Below are 11,576 nucleotides of genomic sequence, written 5' to 3' on the forward strand. Positions count from 1 at the left end.
CTTTCCTAGCTGAGTGCCACCAAATAACCTTTCCCTCCTGCAGAATGAGTTGGAATGTCAGAGGAGACCTCAGGGTGCATGTGGGAGCTTAGAGGAACCTGGGAGGTGGTGCTGGAAGTGGCACAGGTTGATGCAGGAGGAGAAGAGCTGCCAGCACCATCACTGGCTTTGGATCTGAGCGGAGATCAGAGCCTGGAGCTGCTGGACACAGCCAGGACAGTGGCCCAGGTCAGCCCAAGGTCCTCATGGGGCTGGGGAGCAGCATCTTTCTTGCACTGGTGTTCCCTCCTTTGGAAAATTAGTTTTGGCAAGGGCAACCTCTGCCAATGTAGCAAAGAGTGATTTAAACAGTGTGTGATCTTGTAATGGAAGGCTGTCACAACACAGACATGCACAGACTAGATTCAGCTTGCATGGAACCAGCTTTCTCCAGCACTGGGAACCTCTGTAGCCTCACCTGTGCTCTGCTGGAGTCTGAGCTCTCAAGCCCATCCCAAGACCAGGGAGTTGGACCTGGATGGTCCTTGTGGGTCCCTCCCAAGTCAGGATATTCTGTGATTGATGAGCTCTCAGTGTGTACAGGAATGAATAGTCAGTGCTTAGAACAAGTCTGTGTCTCAGAGGGGTTAAAGAACTTCTCCAAAACTTGATGCATGTCCCCAGAAAGGGCCAGGAGGTGTAAGCCCTGTGCGTGTCACGAGCCCTAGTGGGAAATGCAGACTGTGAGCTCTAAAGTGGTTAGGCACAAGCCTAACACTTGGGAATGCTTCTTGGGGACCAAGAGTGTTGGGTTTTGGGGAGGTGGATGGTGGATTAAACACTTCAGTTTAATCCCTGAGTGCACAGGATCTGATCTGCTGAACTGTGGCAATGTTCCTGTGGTGCTGCCATAGCTCCTGCTGCTGTGGGACTGTCCTTGTTTTCCTTCAGCTCATTTTTACAGGGAACAAACATGTCTTTCAGGCAGGAGCCTGACAGCTCCTGTATAAACATCCAAGCTGAGATAAATTCAGCATCTCATGGTGTCACCTCGCCCTGATGCCTCCTGCAGCACTTTGTTTTCTTCTCCCACAGAACCCTCCTGCGTTCTTTGCATTCAGAAAGCCATGTTGATAAATTAATGGGACAGACACTAAAATAGGTTTATTTTCCAATGTTATTGGCTCCTGGTATGGATTTTTGCTCTTGTCTCTCCCCTGTTGGGAGGTTGTTAGCAGCATTGAGCACCCATGGGTGTAAGTGACTTCATTCTGTGTTCAGTGAGCAGTAGAAAGTGCTGCACAACCAGAGCCCCACACCCTCCATGTCCCACCACCACCACCTCCTCCACCCCACAGCCTCTCCCCACTGTGTTTCCTCTTCACTATGGAAACCACCCATAAACCCCAGGGCCAGAGGCATGGAAACATGCCACATTCCCAAAATACACTTGGAGAAAGATCAAGGAGGTTCAAGCTGCAATAAAGGAAGTTTAGCATCAGGTTGTGGTAACACACCCCTGTGTCTCCTGCATGAGCTTCTGCCCTGCACAGGTTCATGTGCAATATATAAACTGAGACAAAAGCACCTTTAAATGAGACCTGAGCTCTCTGGATGAGGTTCAGGTGGCTGCCCAGTGTGTGGGCATGTTCACTGGAGTGGATGTGCCATCCCCTCTGAGCTGTTCCATCTTCCCTCACTGTGAGGTGAGAACCTTCATCCTAAGCATCCTTAAATAAACTTGTAGCAGGGCTGCATGGATATGGTCAAATGGTGTTTGGGAGGTTTGAGGCCTCAGGCAGCACAGGGAGTGGTTGAAGAAATCAATGTCTGAAGGCCAGAGCACACTGTCAGTGCTGTCTCTGATAACCTCTGAAGGTAAAGCCTTTCAACTCTGTGTCCTTCTCCTTTGCAGATGTCGGGGCTGCAGCCACAGGTGGGGAGAGGTGTACCTTGTCTGCGCTGCAGAGGGACCTGCACAGGCTTTGAGCCACATTCCTGGAGGTAATGTCCTGTCCTGAATGGGCCCTGCCTGGCCACTGTCCCTTGGTCCTGTTGGTATTGATGGTTTTGGTGAGGGGATTGAGTGCTCCATCAGCAAGTTTGCAGATGGCACAAAGTTAGGGCAGGGGTGGGGGGGACTGCTCCCTGCCCTAACAGGACAACAAAAAGGGCTTTGAAATGAAAGGCAGACATCCAGATGTGACTAATTAAAAAGAGTTAGTGCCCTCTGAGCTGTCTGGCAAACACTGAGCTCCTTTCTGTGTGCCTGGAGAGCTCCAGGGGCTGCGTGGGGAGCCTGTGGTCCAGCTGTGCTGGCTGCAGCTGGAATGCCTCAGATACCTTCCCCTCCCAGTTTTGGTACCTCAGCTGTGTGAAATCCAAACTTTAAGACACTCATTTGATGAAAGAACTACCTTCTTTAAATTGAGTCTGTTCAAATTGGTTCATTCTCATTCCAGGACCCTGCCAAAATCCTCAGGGTTGTGTCAGAGTTCTTTTGTCCCTTTTGGTGTCAGCATCTGATGGCAATGCTGGCCAGCAGAGAGTGGCCTTAGACACTTGTCTGCATGATTTGTAGCTATTATCATTCAAATTATAGTCAATTAAGCATCGATTCCTTCTAGGAGTCACATTTTTAATGGCATGTAAAGCTGCCTAAGAGGTGAGGCTGGTGTTGGGCTGTTGCAGACTGCTGAGGGGATTAATCTCCAACACAGTGATGCTTGAAGGGGTTCTCAAAGTTTCCCATGTGTGGGAAGCAGCAATCTTTGTAGTGCCAGGATACAGGGAATGGCTTCCCACTGCCAGGGGGCAGGGTTAGATGGGAGAGTAGGAAGAAATCCTTCCCTGTGAGGTGCTGAGGCTCTGGCACAGGGTGCCCAGAGCAGCTGTGGCTGCTCCATCCCTGGAGTGTTCCAGGCCAGGTTGGATGGGGCTGGAGCAGCCTGGGCTGGTGGGAGGTGTCCCAGGGTGGAACAAGATGGTCTTTAGGATCCCTTCCCACCCAAACCACCCCATGAACCGTGCACAGTTCCTGCACACAGCTCAGGCCACAGGAGCCTGTTGTCTCATGCTGTCACCTGTGCTTAACCCTTGGGAGAGGCTGACACTGCATGGCTGAGCTCACACACCTCCCACGGCCCAGCTGAAGGATGACCTCTTGTCCCACACCCCCAGGAAGATCTGCAAGTCCTGTAAATGCAGCCAGGAGGAGCACAGCCTGAGCTCGGAGCTGGAGGATGACCGCAAGATCGGGCGCCTGCTCTCGGACTCCAAGTACGCCACGCTGACCGCGCGGCTCAAGGGCGGCGACGGCGTCCGCATCTACAAGAGGAACCGCATGATCGTCACCAACCCCAACATCTCGGGGAAGGACCCCACCTTTGACACCATCACCTACGAGTGGGCACCCCCAGGGCTCGCCCAGAAGCTGGTAAGGTGACCTACAGTGTGTTGGGGGAGTGCTTGGGTCGCTGGATTAGGTGAGCAGGAGCATTCAGGGGTAGAACTTGGCTCTGGAATGAAGCTATTGGGGGAAAAATAGTAAATCATAGGGTTTGCCTCAGAGAGCAGAAATGTATGGAGCAGTCTGTGTTTTGGAAAACTGTGTAAATAAGCAGAGTGGGTAGGAGAGGGGGATGGAATGCCTTCGGGTTTTATAGGTTTGTTTACATTTCTAGGAGAAGTTTTAATGGATTTTACAAGTGAAAAGCTCAATCTTTTGGTAAAGCTCATATCCAGTAAAAGCATTGCTGAGGAGAGATCCCATCCCTGCTGTCCTGCAGCCCTGCACAGCCCACACTGGCATCTGCCCACTCCAAGCCCCAGGCTGGATGTGGGAGTGATTCCTCTGGGCCTTCTTGGCCTGTCTGGGCTAGGCAAATTGAAGCAGTGGGAAGGGGATTTGACTTCTCATGGTGGTGGGCAGCACGGTGCTGGGTGTGCAGCTGGGTTGTGCCCTGGGATTTCCCAACTCCCAGTGTATCCCTTTGCTGCTGGAGGATGTTCTCCCAGGAGCAGTGGGCTCAGAGCCCCATGCCCAGGGACTCTCATGCCCCTGTGCTGAGGCAGCCTGTCCCAGAACTTCTGGAGCTGGGAATTTTTTTTTTCCTTAGATTTAAAACATAATCTGGTCCAAATAAAAAGGTTTTTTTGTAAAGAGAAGTCAGGATAAAAAAGGGAGATGGAGAGTGTGGTCCTGTGCCGAGGGCTGGATCCAAATCCAAGCCCCCAGCCCAGCCCCTCCTCCCTCATGGTGAGAGTTCAAGAACTTTATGAAAGCTTTTGATCTCTTTATAGTGCCTGGACAGGCTGGAATATATCTTTGTTCAAGTAAACAACATGCAGGAGCTTTGGAGACAACCTTGATAAATTTTGGCTTGGAGATCAGCTTGACAAACCGAGGAGAAGTGCTGGATGTCAGCCACTCTCGGGGTACTTTAAAGGGGATTTGGGCCAGAAAGCTGTGAGTGCATAGCTGCCTCGCTCCAGTGGTTTCCTTCTGCAGGCAGCCTGGAAACTTGGGATGGCTTTTAACCTTGTGCTGAAGTGGATGGTGGATAATAGGAGGAAGTTCAGAGTGTGTTCTCATTAAGCCATGCCTGGAGAAGTTATAAGGTAGATGCTCAGGGTCCTTGGAGAATGGAAATGGGAAAAGAACAGCTCATAAAATAGCTCCAAAATCCAGTAGTGACCAGTGAAAAAACCTAAAAAGCTCTTCCTCAAAATTACCTGCACTCAGGCATAGTAAAGCACTGACCATGACAATACATGGTAGCAGCAGACAAGCAACTTCTTATTTTTCCTGCCAGTGTTTGAGGTCAGGCTGGAGGTTTTTTCCCTGTTTTTTTCTCTGGACACATTTTTATGACATCTGCACTTATAACTTCAGGCGCTCTCTTGCTGAGGGAGTGAAATCCCACCACATGTGTGGGCAGATGCTGAATCCTGCCCCTGAGCAGACTCAAAGAAAGGCTTGAGGCTTTGCTGTCCTTGCTCTCAGCACAGAGTTTGTATTGGGAATGGAGAGGCTGGAGCTGGAGTGGAATAGGAGGCTCCAGGTGCCCACACTGGTGCAGTGCAGTTCTCATCTGGTGTGAGTGCTCATCAGTCTTGGCACGTTTGTATTGGATTAAGATTTCTCCCATTAATATCTCATCATGTTACTACTCTCTTAGAGCTCGTGCTGTGGCTGAAGAGCATGTGCTGTCCTGGTGCTCCTGGTCACACAGCTTCAGTTGTTTCCAGTTGCCACATACCACTGTCAGTGCCCTTATTTTGTGAGGCAGTGCCTGTGTGAGCCCAGGAGGAGCTGTCAGGGAATTCTTGCATCTTTCTCCTGTCATTCCTGTGAGGATTCCTGTGAAAGCTGCTGGTGTACCAGATCACTCCCCCAGCATCCTGCACCTCTCCAGCTGTTCCCAAGCAGCACCTTCTCCCACAGGGTAACAACCTTCCCAGGAAACAGGCCCTCAGCCCTGCCATTGCACAGGGACACATGTACTGAGTGTTGATATCCAATATGTGTGCACAGTGATTTTCACCTGCACCCCAAGACATGAGGAAGATGCCTTGCATCCCTTAAATCATTGTCTGTTACTGTTGCAAGTCTCCAAGCAGGAATTCTGCCCTGCAGCACTTCTCTCTAACTGAAAGTAGCCAAGGTGGAAGCAACTTGGAAGTTTTTCCCTAGGTGCTGAGTTGTTCAGTGCTGGGCACACCTTCCTGTATTGAAGAGCTCAGCCTGAACCAGCCAATGTGCCACAAACAGTTAATCCCTTTGCTAAGGTTTTTAAATGGAGTTTTCAAGTGCTGACCCAGTAAGAAGCAAATGTAATGCAGCTGGATGCTGGGCTAACAGGGAATGGCAGGGAGCCAACTGGCTGCCCTGGAGCTCTTCACACTACAATAGGAAAAATTCCCGGAGTGGGAAACTCCCTTTCCTTAGCCCTGGCCTGGAGAAGTTAACTGTGCATCCCCCATGTCCTGCATGATCCAGCCTGGAACAGGCCTCTTGCAGGATCATAGCTTACTCTGACTTTAAGGCAGTGCCCAGTTGAGTAGGAGACTTTATTTTGGAAGGTGTTGTGGCATTTCCTTTCCAAGTCACAGGGCACCAGTGACCAAACACTCTCTGCTGCGAAATCAGCACTGGGGTGGAGTTGGTGGCTGTCAGTGTTACAGGCTGATTGCTAGCTGAATTCTTCTTGGATTATGATAATATTTTTTAGCTGATACAAGGGGATCTTTTACTGTAAACTGCAGTGCATGCAACCCTGGGGGGCTCTGGGGTGCTCCCAGTGCAGCCTGTGACCCACTCCCTGCAGCTCTCCCTGTCCTGGCACAAGGCAGTAGGAAGCTGATCTTGGGTTTTGATGTTTGTGTTCTTAGCCTGTTCAGCAGCCTTGTTGTCAAATTCCATGGAAAGGTGTCAGGCTAATGCCAGCGAGGGAGGCTGTGCTGGGATTTGAGCGTGAACCAGGGAGGCATGACTGTCTGGGCTGCTTTGCTCTCCTGGGCAAGCCAGGCTTTAAAAAACAAAAACAATTAAAAAAAAAACCCCAACAAAACCCACCCAATCTGTTTCCTGAGGATGAAATGCTTGGCTGTCACTGCCATCTGAACCAGTTCAGCTTTTTATTTCCAAGCTGTGGGTTAAAACCCCTCAAAGGGAGAAGAGAGGAAAGGAGCATGTTTTCCACCACCCCATAAGGTGAGTGGAGCATCTTGCTTGTGCTTCCCTGCCCAGGCAGCTGAGGGTGACTGTGCTGTCTCCCCCCAGGCCATGCAGTACATGGAGCTGATCCCAAAGGAGCTGCAGCCAGTGGCAGGGACGGACGGGGCACTCCAGCGCCGGCGGCAACTGGTGAGACAACTGCCCCTGTACGACCAGGACCCCGCGCAGTGCCGCGGCCTCGCCGACGGCGAGCACAAGCTGATGGAGGAGTTTGTGAAGAAGTACAAGGCTGAGGCGTTGGGTGTGGGTGAGGTGGCACTGCCAGGCCAGGGTGGCAGCAGCAGGAAGGAGGAGGGAAAGGCGCAGGACAAGAGCATCGACTCCAGCAAAGCTGCTGAGTCCACCAACGGAGCCCTGGAGAGCACTCCCACCACGGGGCACTATGTAAGTGCTGGGGTGGGATGGGTGTCCTGGTGCTGCTTGGGCTTTGGGGAGTCTTTGCAAATAGATTTGGTCTCAGCTGGAGCGGGGAAAAGATCACGCCAGCCAGGATGGTCTGTTTCTTGTCACCATCCTGCTCCCATGGGCTCCTGCAGGTGCTCAGTTAGATCTTGGTGTGCTTTGGTACAGCACTGGGAAACACACTGCAGGGACCCTCTGCTCTAGACAGTCCTGCTGAGCACAAGGGTCCATCTGACAGGGTTGATGGGGGACATTTCTGCTCTTCCCCATCACCCTCCCTCTGCAGCTGAGGCCACACTGAGCCACCAAGGTAAGGGAGTTCTTGCTGTAGGAGACAGTGATTTCAACTTTGGAATTCTGGCAGCTCTTAAAGCTTGGGATGGCATGTCCCTGGATGATGTGTTAGTGAGCATGGTGGTATTCAATTCACAGTTGGACTTGATGATCTATTCTTGCTGTAGGAGACAGTAATCTCAACTTTGGAATTTTGGCAGCTCTTAAAGCTTAGGATGGCATGTCCCTGGATGATGTGTCAGTGAGCATGGTGGTATTCAATTCACAGTTGGACTTGATGATCTTGGAGGTTCTTTTCCAGCCTTAATGACTCTGTGGTTCTATGATATGAGTCAGTAAGGTACTCACAATCAGGAACTGGTTTGCTGTGAGTTAGGGAGTATTTCCAGGTGTGCTTCCTGCCCAGCATGAGTAGAAAGACCAGGAGTGCCAGGAGTTGGTGGCTCAGTTCAATTAACATAGAGCTGTGAACATGGAGTTAGTGCTCCCAGGGTTGTAATTGCTCTGGGGAGATTTAAACAGCTTCCCCATGTCTCTGGGCATTCAAATCCATTTCCACAGGGAAATGATTGAGATTCCCCAACACCCTTTTAGATTTATGTTCCCCCAGTGCTGCCTGGAGTGGCCTCTGTGGCTGCTAAGCAGATGCTTATCGTAAAATATGGTGAGTGGAAATATCTTGTCCTGGCCCTTGTGAGGGTAACTTGCAACAGAGGTTTTAAAGCTGAAAAAACAAATAGTATCTAAGTGTTTTTAAGAGGAGATTTTTCCTGCCATCCCTGCACTGAGGTTATACATGTTAAGAGCAGTTTTCATTTTCAGTCCATATTGGGTAATGTCTCCCCTGTGCCACAGCCTGTTAACTTGCATCTGACTTTACTGAGTCCAGTGACACAGTAAAGGTTTTCACTATTGCAACAAAACACTGAATTGGACAGAGAATTTTAAGCTAAAAAAAATAGCCCAAAAAGGAAGGTTTCCATTAAACACATTAATATGTCATCCTAGTGATGAGAGTTTACTTAAACTGCAAGTTGTACTTTCAAATAAATAAATACAGAACTGTGATGTTATTCTCCATGTTTGAAGCATCATTTTTCTCAAGGCACCAGCTGAGAAATGGAATCACTTCCAGAGCAGTGGCAGATCCACTGGGACAGTCAGGCTGTGTTGCCCAGGGAGCAGCAGACCCAGAAAAGACCATAGGCCTCTTCTTCCTCCTCTGACAAACACCCCCCAGGGTAATTTGATCTCCCATGCAGGAATTAGTGCAACTGACCTGACAGGAACAGACTCTGTCCCAGGGTCTGGAATGTAGAATCATCAGGGTTGGAAGAGACCTTTTAAGATCATCAAGTCCAGGTGCTGAACCTTCAGGTTGAGGCCAGAGATGCAGTGAGCACTCAGGGGAAAGGCTGGTGGTGTCTGGGAGCTCCTTCTGTGGGAGCTGACACTGCAGAACAGGAGCTGGTGGAGACAGCAAGCTGGAAAAGCTGAGGAGAACAGGACACTTTTTTGGCCAACACCTCTGGAAATTCGGCTAATAAAGTCTTCACTCCTCTCCCTGCATGATGGAGATGTAAAACAAGCACCAAGCTGTAATCCCATCTCAAATTGGAAGAGTCACTTTCCTGTTGAGTGTAAATGGCAGGGGATGGAGGTTATACAATGCTTGGGAAAAGCCCTGGGAATAATTTTTCCCTGTGACTAGTTTCCAAAGAAAGAAACAGCAAAATAAGTTGTTCTTCTAACAGTTCTTGTTGGCAAGAAACTTGAGCTTGGGGTTGGAAACTGCTGTGTTTGTTCTTGCTCTAGATCCTGCAAGATAAGCAGGGCTGGGACATTGGCTCTGGGGCCCTGAGTCACCCAAATCTGGTGCCTCAGGGGAGGTATCAGGAGCTTGGAAAAGGCCTTGGTCCTGTATGATGGGTGAGGAATTCCTTGGTGCCTGTTGATCCGTGCTGCCAGTGTGCCAGGAGTGGTGCTCTGCCACTGTGTCATGCTGAGTTTTGCCCCTGATGTGGGATTTGGGAGTGCTTGGAAATGTGTGGAAGTCTCCATGGTGGAGGGAGTGGTGTCCACAGACATATCTCCTTTCAGCTGCACAGAACAGCCAAGCCAGGAAACATTCTGACTCTTCTCTTGCACTGCCTCTTCTCATCACACTGGATTACCTGGGGAAGCAGGAGATGCCCATCAGTGCTGTGGAACCACTCCAAGGGCAGCAGGGCAGTTACTGGAAATCCAGCTGCATGAGGGAGGAGGTGATGGTGGATGTGTAGGGCGCTGGAAATATCAGTGACCAGGGAAAAGGTGTAGATAGTCCTGTGGCCTCCTGCTGTGTAACAGGAGTGGTGAGAGTAAGGAAGCTCCCTAGGTGCAAAGAACAGTGTCTCCAGCTCTTACAGGTGAGCTGTGGAAGGGGCTGGTTGCAATGATGGGGAACTTGCCCCTTCCTCTGTCCCTGCCCTGTCCCTGATGTCCTCCTGCAGCTCAGGGACTGTTAGTTTATCTTCTGAGAAATCTTATTTTTGTGTCTCCTCTTGAGCAACCTGCTCCAGTGGAAGGTGTCCCTGCCCATGGCAGGGAGGTAGAGCTAGGTGATCTCTAAGGCCCCCAACCCAAACCATGCTATGGTTCTGTATTTCCACCCACCTATTAGAAGCTGTTGATTCTAAATCAGGGTGTTTGCAAGTGAAGTTGTCATCTGAGCACAGGGACATTCCCAGTCCCTGACCCTGTACTACCTGGAGTGTGCTGGAGCAGGAACAATGCTCTGCTCAGGCACAGCAGTGTCACCACAACCTGTGTGACACACAAGCAGCTCCCACTGCCTCGTGGGGGCACGAGAGCCTTGGCCAGGCTGCTGCAGGGATTGCTGGTAGAAATCCAGCCAAGGCTCTGCTGGAAGAGATTCCAGCTGCTACTGAAGAGTTTCTTGTAAGGAGTGACAAAGCCCAGACTCGGAAGCCCTTACCCTGACCTGGACTATGCAGCTTCAATGGGAGCTGGAACAACATCCCATCAGTCTGAGGGAGATTTAGAGCTGGCTCTTCACTAATCGCAGGATCACTCTGCAGGCACAGATAAAGAGCCAACTGGTTGGTCTTGTGTGAAATGCACATGGATGCAGTTAATCTCCAGATTAGCCACAGCTAATTCTGCTTCTTTAGCTTGCTGGGAGTGGGAAGCACTGCACTGAAACCTATGGAGTGACATCTGAGCTAAGCACAGCCTGAAAACAGTGAGAAAAGACCAAAGTTCCTAAGCTCTGTGCAAAATTATATCTTTGTGCTGCACTACAGGAATCCTTAACTCTCTTGCATGACTTCTGGATTTTAGTGAAGGTTTTAGCTTGGGGGAATGTCCCAAAGGCCAGAGACTTAGCTGGTGGTGGATAGTGCTGTTCTTACCTGCCTGAGGTCCTGGCTGGAAGAAAGTGAGCAGTAGTCCAGGTGAAGAGTGACAAATATATCTATAATAACTTTTAATTATACTATAACATGACACTGCCTGTCCATAGCACTGGCCCAGAATGGGGAGTGATAGTCTTGGAGACTGGTCCTGCTGTTCTTTGATGCTCTTGGTGTTGCTTGAGCTCAATTTCTACTGTCTTTGATGCTGTGGGATGTGGAGCAGCACCATGGCAGGTCCTCCAGCCTGCGTAGAAGTGGGAAGCATTGAGGATGCTCTAGGAGATCAGTTTGTTCTGTTTTGCTAAGAGGATTTCTGGCCAGCCAGGTAGCACAGAGCAATGCATGGAGAAGATGCTGCGAGTCAGCAAGGCTGGGAAATCAATACCCACCCCAAGATCTCAAACAAGCCACTCAGCACCCTGTTCTCCCTTATACCTTTGAACCAAAGACATTCATATCATCCCAATGAGCCTCCTCATGGCTGCAATCCTGCAGGGCTTTGAGGTGAGGGACAAACACACTCCCAGCTGCTCTGCTTCCATGCCACCCATCCCATGCTCACTCCCATTTCTCTTGCAGCACTGCGAGACCTGCAAGCAGGCAGTGGCCGGAGACTGCCCCGTGGTGTACGCCGACCGCGCCGGCTACGCGCGGCAGTGGCACCCGGCCTGCTTCGTCTGCACGCGCTGCGCGCAGCCCCTCGTCGACCTCATCTACTTCTGGAAGGCTGGAGCCGCCTGGTGCGG

The 11,576-nt window shown here is 50.6% G+C and overlaps 1 protein-coding gene across 1 annotated transcript in view; it reads left to right on the forward strand.

Moving 5' to 3' along the window:
* Nucleotides 1-1,894: 1,894 nt before the first annotated feature.
* Nucleotides 1,895-11,576, forward strand: part of LMCD1 (LIM and cysteine-rich domains 1) — an 11,069-nt gene continuing 1,387 nt past the window's right edge. Inside the window, exons 1-4 of the mRNA XM_009071801.1 lie at nucleotides 1,895-1,983; nucleotides 3,160-3,415; nucleotides 6,764-7,102; nucleotides 11,410-11,570. Coding sequence (XP_009070049.1) covers nucleotides 1,895-1,983; nucleotides 3,160-3,415; nucleotides 6,764-7,102; nucleotides 11,410-11,570 — 845 coding nt within the window. The remainder of the gene's footprint in view (nucleotides 1,984-3,159; nucleotides 3,416-6,763; nucleotides 7,103-11,409; nucleotides 11,571-11,576) is intronic.

This window comes from Acanthisitta chloris, unplaced genomic scaffold (genome assembly GCF_000695815.1).
Source record: "Acanthisitta chloris isolate BGI_N310 unplaced genomic scaffold, ASM69581v1 scaffold14223, whole genome shotgun sequence".
NCBI lineage: Eukaryota > Metazoa > Chordata > Aves > Passeriformes > Acanthisittidae > Acanthisitta > Acanthisitta chloris.